This window comes from Podarcis erhardii, assembly GCF_964252035.2.
Source record: "Podarcis erhardii genome assembly, chromosome: 7".
In the NCBI taxonomy this organism is placed as follows: domain Eukaryota; kingdom Metazoa; phylum Chordata; class Lepidosauria; order Squamata; family Lacertidae; genus Podarcis; species Podarcis erhardii.
In genome coordinates, this window is record NC_138511.1 from 22,600,089 (window position 1) to 22,612,382 (window position 12,294).

The 12,294-nt window shown below is 42.5% G+C and overlaps 1 protein-coding gene across 3 annotated transcripts in view; it reads right to left on the reverse strand.

The window, feature by feature from the left end:
• CFAP74 (cilia and flagella associated protein 74) overlaps positions 1-12,294 on the reverse strand; it is a 79,121-nt gene that overhangs the window by 20,665 nt on the left and 46,162 nt on the right. For all 3 annotated transcript variants that reach the window (XM_081870717.1, XM_081870716.1, XM_081870718.1), the window contains exons 21-24: positions 10,379-10,500; positions 7,727-7,855; positions 1,637-1,724; positions 292-465 (exon numbers count right to left, since the gene is read on the reverse strand). In XM_081870717.1, the coding sequence (XP_081726843.1) occupies positions 292-465; positions 1,637-1,724; positions 7,727-7,855; positions 10,379-10,500 (513 nt within the window). The remainder of the gene's footprint in view (positions 1-291; positions 466-1,636; positions 1,725-7,726; positions 7,856-10,378; positions 10,501-12,294) is intronic.

Here is a 12,294-nt window from a genome sequence, read left to right on the forward strand (position 1 = left end):
ACTTTGAAAGTGTGGCTGAAACTAACATAGCTCCTCGCCACTTTTCCATAATGGGCAAACCCAGAATGAACTAACATGTTAGAATATATTATGCAACACACACTAAATGATATACATTTGCTTAGTTTGATAATTTATGCACGTTACAGAACTGAGCTGTTCACGGGACATATTTTATTCAAAATGAGATATACACAGCTCTGATAGTAATCATTTGGGTGCAGTTCTCTCCTTCATTACAAAACTTCATGGAATATTTATTGTGTTAGAAACTGAGAAGAAGGTATTTACCTCTGGGAGTTCCACAAATCCAAATTCCTGGGGAAGGATGGCTTTGTTTGTTAGTGTGATTGTTGTTTGGACAGCTTCATAGATAGAGCAAAATCCAAAATCCACTTCAGTTGGTTTGATCTCCAAATCTGAAGTTGTAACGATTGCATGGACTGTAAATTCAACTGGCTTACTCTGAAACAAGAACACAAGTTGTGTTGTGGTGTAATGATTGAATTAGGGCAGAAGAGATTCAGATCCAAATCTCAATTCAAATATGGAGAGCACTGGGTGACATTGAGTCAACTCAAGTTTATTGTTCCAATAATTTTGTTAACAGATCTCTTCTCATCCTTGCTATCTTAAGTGCAATTCCTAGAGATTCCTAGACAGAAAGAATTACCATTAAAACAATGTGTCCACCTTGTAGATATGCTCTAAGAGAGATGCATCAAGAGAAACATATACATTAAAAAATTAAAACTGAAAACATCAGAATGACTTATGGGAACTATCGGGAATGATTATGAAAAGCAGTAGAAGTATGAGATCATCAGATCTCCCCCAACCTCGGAGCATGATGAAGTCCCCCCGCAAAAAAATTATAATTTGGCATAATATTTGGACTGTTTGATTATTGAATAATATGTATAATTCAGAATATATGATGTGGTTTGATTGGATTGTTAAAATGGAAAGTTTAATAAATATCATATAAAAAAACAAAAAACTGAACACTGAACACTATGCTTTAGGTTACAGTCCTAGACTTTGTATCCCTTCAAGGCAACTCCTGCTGGCCTGGAGAGCTCTCCTAGGTTCTGAAGAAAACCATTCTGACCCAATCCCTGTACTTCACGGGTGACGAACATTTTTTAGCTGAGGAGCTACATTCATTTATGGGTAACCTTCAAGGGGTGGGCGGGGGTCAGTGCCAAAGTGGGTGGGGCTAGAGGTAGGCAAAGTGATGTGCCTCTCACCTTCCTACAGTAGGCTACATTCGAGTCATGCCAAACTCGAGCAAGAAACATTATTATGTCTCAAGGACACATTCCAGCCATGCCCTTGAAGAAGGGTACAGAGCTAGGTCAGCAAAGAGGAATGCTCTGGGGACAGTGAGTATAGCCTAAAGTCTTGAGGGTCAGATAGAGAAGCCCCCATCATAGGGTGGGCACATTTGGCTTCCAGACCTGAGGCTCCCCACCTCAGCTGTACTTGGTTCTCTGTTTCCTACCACTGATGGATATTATGCTACTCAAATCATTTCCCTCAGACCTGGACCACACCCAGCAGGCTCTCATCCTGCCTGAGCAGGACACAATCTTCCCTTGTTCTCTAACAACAAGCAGCTGAATCTTGCACCAACCTGATCTGAAACCATGACCATCATTGGGACTTCCAGAACTCTTGTTTTTACATCAAAGTACTTCCTTGCATCTTCTCGAAGAGAGTGCCTGAAACAGCAAAGTATCACATACTCTTTAAAGAGCCAAGCAGAAGGAATCAGACAGAAGGAAATCATTATGAAAGCCTTTTAACATGGCTGACTTTTGTCCTGTTAGCATGTGGCCAAGCCTTACAAGAAGACGGGGACAGTCCTTGAGAAGCTGTTTGGGGCTTTTTCAGCTCAAACAAAATGAGATACATTGTGCTTGAAGAATGTCTGCTGAACCTGTGCAAGTAATGCTACCTGGAAATATGCTTCCAGGGGAAATTTTGGCCCTCCAGATGCTGGACTACAACTCTCATCATTCCCAACCATTAGGCGTGCTGGCTGGGACTGATTGGAATTGGAGTCCAGCTACATCTGGAGGGTCAAAGTTTCCCTAGCCCTACAGTACAGGCTTGAAACGTATTTCACCCAGATAACAAATGCTCATAGAAAAGTTTCACATTAAGTGTTTAGATCATGCAAATGACGTTAATAATTGCCTATCTCTTTCAAAACCTTAAACAACAACTTCCCCCACCCAATACTGCATCAAATCGCTGAATAACAACTGATTCCTGCAATGTAGATAGTGTAAAATGCAGGCTTCTTTCGTGTGACAGTGTATTTTTAAGTACCAATTCCATGTGGGAACTGCAAAGCACATGAAAGGGTCTTGGCCTCTGTTTCTTTGTGTGTAATTCCCATTAATGCTCTCATAAGTGTTTTCGGCTTGCATTACTAAAGGGAGCTGATTATGGGGCCATGTTGTATTTACCAGCGTTTTAAGAAAGTATTAACCAATATATTGCTCTTTTCCTAGCAAAATATTGACGACTATAAATAGGGCTTTAGAAACTTGCTCGGTAATCAGTATGCAAGCTTCCTCGGCCCCAGCTGTAGTCAGGAGCACAGATGAGACACCCATCTTGGGCAATCTGTTCCTTTTGACATTGACGTTAATTAATTACCAGCTCTTCTGAGTCAGTATCAATAGGAAGGCAATACCACACAGATACTGAAATAAGAGCAGGCTGCAAGGAGAGTCGTAAAGACCATCTCCGTCTGTCTGATTACCCACCACGGAGAGGGGATGTGTAGGGATTCGCTTGCCAGAGCTTCTTGCCTAGCGCAAGCCTTGTTTGCAATTTTGAGCCAAATTAGTACAAACAATGTATCATTTTTAGAACCCCCATCCTATTTATAAACTCTGGGTCCTATAACACAGAGTGATTTTTCCCATTAAGTCTCCAGGGAGACAGTGTTCTGTCTTGGAGTCTTTGCTTTGAAAAAATGGGTCGCTAGTGAGACGGTACAAGGTCATATAGATTTGGTTTCCCTCCTTTTATAATATCATAAAAAGTGGAGGCAATGCTGTGAAAATGTTGTAGATGTATGGTTTTCAAATTTAAAAAGGAGGAGGTAACCTCAAAATAGATTCCAAAGGGAAAAATTATTTAATGAGTTGCCCAGTATATGTTGACAAAATCTTTGTCTAGAGCAACTGTAATATTGTTAGACTATCAAAATCAAATCAGGGAAAACAATATTCTGTAAGATGATAAAACAATATTTATAAAAGAGAGGGAGAGAAACTGAGTAAACAATCAGTATACAATACAAAATTGCCATTCTGAGTCATGTAAATACATTTGAAATCCTTTTTTGAAGAAATGATTGGCAACGGATTTATGATTTTCTCCTACTCAGAGCAGACCCACTGAAATTCATGGCCATGACTAACTTGCTCTGAGCAACACTTAGTTGGAGACGCTTAGAATATAATAGTTTATGACAACCTATTTTCAAGCCAGCCATTAAATGAACACCTTCAGCTAGCAAATTATGCAATATTCTTGAGAAAAAAGACAAATTTTGCATATCAAAAGGGCATCTTTTAGATTAGAAACCTGCAACAATTATATCAAGTTGTCCTCTTTTGTAGTCAAGCATTGTCACAAAAGCCATTGTATTTTTTTTTTCAGAAGAGAGCAAGGATCCATTCATGAAACTCAGGCTTCTGCTAGAATTTGTCCTCCCAAACAACCCCTGTGAACAAAAGCCCCTCTTTTGGAACCCCTCAGAAGCTTCTCAGGGTTTTCTTCATGAGAAAATTATTGATGGCAGGTAAGTTTTTCCAAGCCCTATTGCAATGGGCAGCCATGTGAGGAGTGCCAGGGGTGTTTCTAGATCACACATTTAGTTGACATGGAGTGATGGCAGAGCCAACAGGTGGTCACTGGCAACCACAGGTTTGGCATCTGCTCAGAAAATGGATGGATACAAATACCATATACAAATTGCACATTGATACTTAGGCACATAAACACAAAGGGAAACAGGCGTTTACAACTGCACACATTAACACCCAATCAGAAATTAAGCGAAGCAGGGCAGTGATAAAAAGTATCTTCAAATGGATGACTCTTAGGTGATGTGGTGTGATGGACACAGGGACATGGAAAACCATCTCATACAGCAGGTGTGGGGGACCTCTGACCCTCTAAATGTTGCTGAATCACAATGCCTATCAGGTCTAGCAAGCATGGCCAGTGGTTGGGAAGTGGTTGGGGATTATGGGTGTTGTAGTTCATCTGGGGATTGAACCTGAGACCTTTTTCATGCAAAGTATGAGCCATCAGAGCCAGTCTAGCATTTCCATTAAAATGGCCTTGGCTTAACATTTTCAACACCAAACTTCAGTAAACCCTCCCTGTAACCCCGCTCTGCCTTCCATGCACCCCATTCCCTTTTATCCGATCGCTGCTTGGTGAACCAGTCAGGGGCTTATTTCATGAGTCAGAACCTCCTTAATCTCATCAAATCTCCTTTGAAGCTTTCCCCCAGTCCCCCCCCCCCGAAATGCAGATTAACATTTTAAATCCAAGCTGTGTCGCCTCTATCCACTTGACAAAACTATAGCAGTGTTTCACAACATTTGAAGTTTAGGGACTAGAAACTGTCATAATAATGGTAACTCTCTTTCTATAATGGGATAGGAATTTAATTCTGCACAGAGACATGCAGTGTTTGCATTTCTTAAGGCTCTACTGCAAAAAAGTGCTCTTGTAATTTATTCCACCAGAATGCAAATAACAGATGCTGATGCTACTTTCATCTTGGTCTATGTAGTTCCGTGGTTCTCTAAAGTCTCAGGCAGAATCCTTCCCAACCCTGTGACCTGATGGTCTCTAGCCCAGGGACTGGAAAACTGCAGATAGAAGGACCTTTTCCATGCATAGTCTGAAAAAGAGGCCTTACACTAAATCTGTATGTTGTAAGAACAGAAGTAGAGCCCTGCTGAATCAGGCCGAAGGCCCATCTAATCCTACATCCTGTTCTCACAGTGGTCAACCAGATGTCTCAATGGGAAGTCTGCAAGCAGGAACTGAGTGGAAGAGCCCTCTCGCGTCTTGTAATTCCCAACAACTGGTATTCAGAGGTATTACTGTATTTTTTGCTCTATAAGACACACCAGACCATAAGACGCACCTAGTTTTTGGTGGAGGAAAACAAGAAAAGAAAAAATTCTGAATTTCAGAAGCCAGAACAGCAAGAGGGATCGCTGCGTAGTGAAAGCAGCAATCCCTCTTGCTGTTCTGGCTTCTGTGATAGCTGTGCAGCCTGCATTCGCTCCATAAGACGCACACACATTTCCCCTTACTTTTTAGGAGGGAAAAAGTGAGTCTTATAGAGCAAAAAAACCGGTACTTCTGCTTCTCCTCCCCTGGAACTTACTCCACGGTCCTTTGGGACCCAATGTCAAAGTTGGTGGTATTCATGGACAACTGGCATTCAAAGGCATTACTGCCCCCAACAGTGGCAGCAGAGCATAGCCACCAGGGTGAGTAGACACTGACAGCCTTATCCTCTATGAATTTGTCTAATACTCTTTTAAAGCCATTCAAGTTGGCAGCCATCACTGCATAGTAGGAATGTAATCCAAGTCAATTTCCTTTCTGGACACTCCTGAATATGTTGGGGGGGGGGGAGGAAGAGAGGCATGGTGGGAAAGAGCCAATAGACCTTTTAAACTACATGGTAGTCAGAAGTGTATTCCTTAACGTAGGGTAAACCACTCACAATATTTAAATAGCATGCTGATTAGTTCACATCTGTGCTGTTTAAATGCTATTGTTGGATGAACTGGTGATTAATTTTTTCTTACGATTAAGCTGAGCTCAGGAAAGTTAATCCCATCTTCCCTTTCCCCAGTATACCTGAAGGAGTGTCTCCACTCCCATCGTTCTGCCTGGACACTGAGGTCCAGTGCCGAGGGCCTTCTGGCAGTTCCCTCGCTGCGAGAAGTGAGGTTACAAGGAACCAGGCAGAGGGCCTTCTTGGTAGTGGCACTCGCCCTTTGGAACGCCCTCCCACCAGATGTCAAAGAGAAAAACAACTACCAGACTTTTAAAAGACATCTGAAGGCAGCCCTGTTTAGGGGAGTTTTTAATGTTTGACGCACTACTGTATTTTAATATTTTGTTGGAAGCCTCCCAGAGTGGCTGGGGAAACACAGCCAGATGGGTGGGGTATAAATAAGTTCTTGTAAACTCTTAGTTAAGGTCACACAATTATACACCAACAATCCTATGAGTCCTTGATGGGGAGCACAGACTACCTATTTATTGACTGAGCATTTGTCCTGCATTCATTCTGATTTGCTTACAGGGTGTTTACACATCTTCCCATTAGTCATTCATCCCACACTCATCAAAGCATTTCCCTATCACTGTGTAATCTTGGTCCTCTCACTGCCACTCAGCCTAACCTGCCTCACCAGGTTGTTGTGAGGCTAAAAGTGGAGAAAGTATAATATATGTTACATTGAGCTCCTTGGAGGAAAGGTAAGATAGAAATGAAATATAGTAACAACAACCTTAAGACACTGGAAGTTGTCTTATACTTGGCCTATCTAGCTTAATATAGTCATACCTCATGTTACGTTTGCTTCATGTTATGTTACTTCTGGGTTTCGCCGCTCGCGCATGTGCAGAAGCGTAAAATGATGTCACGCGCATGCACAGAAGTGGCGAATCGCAACCCGCACGTGCGCAGATTCACCGTTGCGGTTTGCACTCTTTTCATGTTGCGAACGGGCCTCTGGAATGGATCCAATTCGCAACCAGAGGTACCACTGTATTGTCTACACTGAGCAGCAGTAGCTCTCCAGGGTTTCAGACTAGGAATATTCCCAGCCCTACCTGGAGATGTTGAGGATTGAACACAGGATCTTCTGTATGCAAACAGATGCTCTACCACTGATCTAGGACCACTGATCTAGAACAACAGTTTGGGACCAGGATATCTGAAGGGCCACCATCTATGGTATGGACCTACCAGTGCACAGAGATATCTCCAGAGGCCCCATAGTGATGTCATGGCTAGGTAACTCCATCCCAAGAGATTTCCACTTGAGGCCATCTCTCTTCTCCTTTCAATAACATCTCAGGATAGTTTTATTCTCACATACCCTGGGTGAGCCAATATGAAATTGTCTTGCTGCTACCTTCTGTTCCCATTTCCATGGTCTGCATTGTTCTGAAATTTTTGTAGGCTGCTTTGGGAGCTATAGAAGTGGGATGTCATTAGGGGCCAATGACTGCACCCACATGAAAAAGGCAAATAGATGATGGAAGGATCCCAGGCAGAGCAGGGAAATAAAGATCTCCCAGGATGGGCGACTAGAGGAGGAAATGAAAGCTCCCAGGCTGATTTGTGGCGAAGGTGGAGGCAGGATAATAACTGTATTTGTGTACTGCTTTGTATTTTAGATACCCTGATTTGGATTTTCTTCTTTATTTTTTATCTTGCTGCTGTTATAAGAATGTGCATTTCATAATGTATTTCTTATTGTCATAGTTGTATTTCTATAACCATTCAGAATTTTATGTTGTATAGATAGTATGCTATGTATGGACAAAGCGTGGCTTGTAAAGTTAATAAATATAAAAATAATAAAGATTATATATTTATATATATATAAATATAAAAATAATAAAAATAATAAAGATGGCTGAGGTCTACCTTGGCAGAAACTTCAGCTGCACACTAAAGGATGAATGAGCTTGAATGTAGCCTGTCTTTGGAAGCAGCTCCATGTGGTTGGCAAGTTCCTTACAAACTTCAAACTTCAACCGCAAGGCACTTTTTGCTCTGCAAAGAGAAGAGGAATATCTGAGTTGGCATGACATTCTCTGGCCACCTCTACTGACAGATCTGACTGTATCAGCTACCATTTCTTCTCGCATTGCACAAATACACAATGATAGCTGAATATGTTAATTTTGGCTTCTCTCAGGCCACATTCACACCCTGCATTTAAAGCACTACTATGATACCACTTTCAACAGTCATGGTTTCTTCCCCCAAAGAATTTTGGGAGCTGTAGTTCAGTCCAGACACTGAGATCCAGCGCCGAGGGCATTCTGGCAGTTCCCTCATTGCGAGAAGTGAGGTTACAGGGAACCAGACAGAGGGCCTTCTCGGTAGTGGCGCCCACCCTGTGGAACGCCCTTCCATCAGATGTGAAGGAAATAAGCAGCTATCTTATCTTTAAAAGACATCTGAAGGCAGCCGTGTTTAGATAACTTTTTAATATTTAATGCTGTATTGTTTTTAACACTCGATTGGGAGCTGCCCAGAGTGGCTGGGGAAACTCGGCCAGATGGGCGGGGTATAAATAATAAATTATTATTTTTATTATTAAGGGTTCTGAGAGTTCTTAGGAGACCCGGCTTCTCCTCATAGAGCTACAATTTCCAGAGTGTTTTAACGTTGGAAAGGGGATGAGCCTATAGCCTATATTTTAAGACAGCAAAAACATCTCATTTAAGGAGCAATTAGCAGGAGAGCATTCGTCCAGTGCAGATCCTGACCACCATACAAAGAAAACAAAAAATGATTGATATTTGGTTTTAAAAAAATATGACAAGCAGCTCAGGTTTGGGGCTAAGCAACTTGACAGTTTTCTGTCGGGAACACCTCAAAACCTTGGATTTGCATTGTGAGGATGAAGCAAATGGATCTGATAGCAAAGATACTCTGCCACTATACTTATAATCCCTTTCCTGGTAGTGAGTGTTATCTAGACCCAGGAAAGTCTCTTACATAACTTGACGTTTGTCACACTTGTAAGCTGAATTTCTGAGATAGCAGCTTTATTCATTTCCTTCCAACTGTGAAGAATCTCAGTGGGGTCTAATTCTAGTAAGGAGTTTAGGATGTATCCCTTTCCAACAAAAATAGGAAAAAAAGGAAAAGAAAAGAAAAAAGAGAAAAATAAATACCATTCAATTGTATTCGCTTGCATTTAACTAGAATGCGAAATAGTGATAAAGAGGAGCAAGTTAAAAATAGCAAGACTCAACATCTAGCTAGCAAAATCCATGGATTAAAAAAAAAAGGGGGGCCGTCAGCAATGGCTGGTCAGGGGAGATGACAGAACCATTTCTAAAAAGCAAAAATTGAGCTTCCATGGCCTACAAGTGGGATGGTGCTTGTCTGCCAAGAAACAAAAACCTAAACTTTTTTCTTTTAAAACTTCCATGTGTAGAAGTCCTGTGGAGATAAATGGGAATCTTATATCCCTATGAAACTACAATATAAAAATATGGGCCAAGGGCATATATCAGCTAATCAATTAATTACTTTGTTACCGCCAATAACCAGTATTCACAGAACAGCTAAATAGAATACAAATATCCAGAGCCAGTCTAATTCTGGACCACCTGCCCTGCTTTTTAAAAAAATAATAATTTACTTTTAATAGTTTTAATAAATACAGAAAAATGAAAAAGAGAGAGGGATAAGAAGCCCCATCCCCTAACAACAACAACAAAACCTGCTTAATTTCTACAAAATTAAAGAACTTGGGTGTAGCCAAATCCTACTCAGAGTAGACCCACTGAAAGTAATGTACCTAAATCAGTCATCATCATTAACTTCAATGGATCTACTCTGAATAGGATTAGCAATGGATGCAACCCTATTCAGAATAGATCCATTGAAGTTAATGATGATCAGCAACCAGCACAGCTTCCCCATCACTTCCTTTAATATGGACCCCAGAGCTGCTTCTGACACATGTGAACGACCCAGCAAAGGCTAATGTAAATGAGCTGCCTGCCCAAAGCTCTCCTGCTGTTTACATTGGGAAGGAAAGGGTCAGCAGGCCTTTGCCTGCATTTGAGGAGAGAGCAAATAATGACAAGGTGTGCAGAAAAGGCCCGTAATCATGGGGTAGGGCTGGGAGGCTGTGGGGTTGAAGGCTGGCCACCCAAAGGCAAGCCTGGCCACCCAAGGTGACCACCTCTGAGGAAGGCAGGAAACAGACTGCGGTTGAGGAGGACTAAGGCCTGCCTACTTACTACAGCTTTGTGTGCATCGGATGACAGGTGGCGCCAATACCCATTGTGATGGACCTTCATCCCAGCAGAGTAAAAGTGTACTTGGGAACACAATCGAGTTCCCAGCTTTAAATAAATAATGGCAGATTAACAAAACCAACAGTGCAATCCTATTCATGTCTGCTCAAACTAAGTTCCATTGAGTTAATTTAGACTTCCTCCCAAGTAAATGTGAATATGATTGCAGCAAATGCTAATAAATGAGGGCAAATTTAAGAATCAGTCAACCTGCAGAAGAACCTGGAAGTAGATGAATTCCTGGGCCACACACCTGCTTTGGATGATGATGCAGTCCTGATACAGCCTGTCATACATGCAGATTTTGAGGTCAACGTTTGGATTGGGCACCCACACCGGCACAGCCACAGAAACAGCAGTGACACTGAAGGACAACTGAACATGAACAGATGCAAAGTTTCAGGGGCAACGCGGTCTTGTATGCTGAAAAAACAATTGCTGCCCCAAGTGTTCAGGTTCAAACTCTTCCCCCAAACTCTTGGAAGCCCAAATTACATACGAGAGTGGCAGATATGTTTGCTTAGTCTAGGGGTGGGGAATATTTGTGGCCCTCCAGATATCTTCCTTACCTGACCTTTGGCAACACTGGCTGGGGCTGATGGGAGCTAGAGTGCAACAACATTTGGAAAGCCACAGTTTCCCAAGCAGCCGGTAGAGTGCTTTGAAACTCTTATCAGCTTAGGGAGGAACCACCTTGTTTCAAAAAGCACTCCCTTCAATAGGAACCTGGATAGGGCTGCCCTCTTCTACCTTTTCTCTTCACTCTACTTCTCTTGTGTGTCTTTTTAGTTCCTAAGCCCAAGGGAGTGACCATTTCTTTCCACTTTTGCTGTTGATGCCAGCTCTCTCATTTATCTGAAAAGTGTGGGGGGGTGGGGGGGTGATAAATGAATGAATGAATATTGTATCACTTTGCTCTCACAGGAGGCAGTGATGGCCACCAACTTGGATGGCTTGAAAAGAGGATGGAGGACAAGGCTATCAGTGGCTATGGTTAGAAGCAGTAATGCTTCTGAGTACCAGTTGCTGAAAACTACGGGAGAGCAGAGTGCTATTGTGCTTGAATCTTGCTTGCAGATTTAGTAAAGGCATCTGGCTGGGCACTGTGAGAACAGAATGCTGAACTCGACAGGCTGTTATTCTGATCCAACAGGCTCTTTTTATGTTCTTATGCTCAACTCTCCGAAAAAGCACCATCATCCTAAGAAGGGGCGCTAGTCAGAATTGCCTGCAGATCTTAGGGTGAAAAATACACGTTTGGAGGCAACTCAGGTGACCAAGGGCACTTCCAAATTGCCTGTTTATTGCACATTTATTCCTATTTGTATGCAGGGAGCTTAGATGATGTTGCATCAAAGCAAGTGTTGCCCTACACTTTTCAGTGCATTTCCCCATCAAAATCTGTCACAAAAGTCTGATCTTTGTGAGGAAACTTGGTTTGTTGTGAAAGACCTCCCAGTAAACTGCAATTGCACAATGTGATTTACTAGTACGAGGTTGAACCCCACATGAAAATAGTAACAGTATGAAAGTGCCCTAATCTGGGGCCCCAGGCCTCTGCCAAACAGCTACAATACTGCAGCTGTTTGCCCTGGAGAAGAGGTGGCTGGATGCTTAATGCTTACTCCTTGAAAACCCCTTTTCTTGCTCAGGTTTCTGAATGTGCCTTTCCACATCAGGGGAAAAGAACACCTGTGGGGACTAGAAGATGATGTTGCAAGGATGGGGGTGTGGGGAATGGTGGGCAGTGGGAGACAGGTTAAGCACCTTTTTTGGCAGAAGGTCCCAGTTTGACTCCTGGGCATCTCCAGGCAGGGCTGGGAAAGAATCCTCCATGGAGAGCTCCTGCCAGTCAGTGTTGACAATGTGACACTATATGCCCTGGCTTGATGTAAGACAGCTTCCTATATTGCTCTTTTCACCTGCCACTTCCCCAATGCTAACCACGTTTTACTGCTGCTTGGCAGCTTCCCAGACCTGCTAGATGCATATGTGGGCCTGTCAGGTGTATACTTCTGGACCTTCCAGAAGAGGGTTTCAAACCCATTTTGTCCTGAGCAAATTCTTCTAGAGCCATGCCTACCCTGGCCACATCCCTCACCAGCCTTGCTTTGCACCCTCCCCTAGTGATTGGCATTCCATGGCTGGAATGTTTCTTTGAAGTGTGAT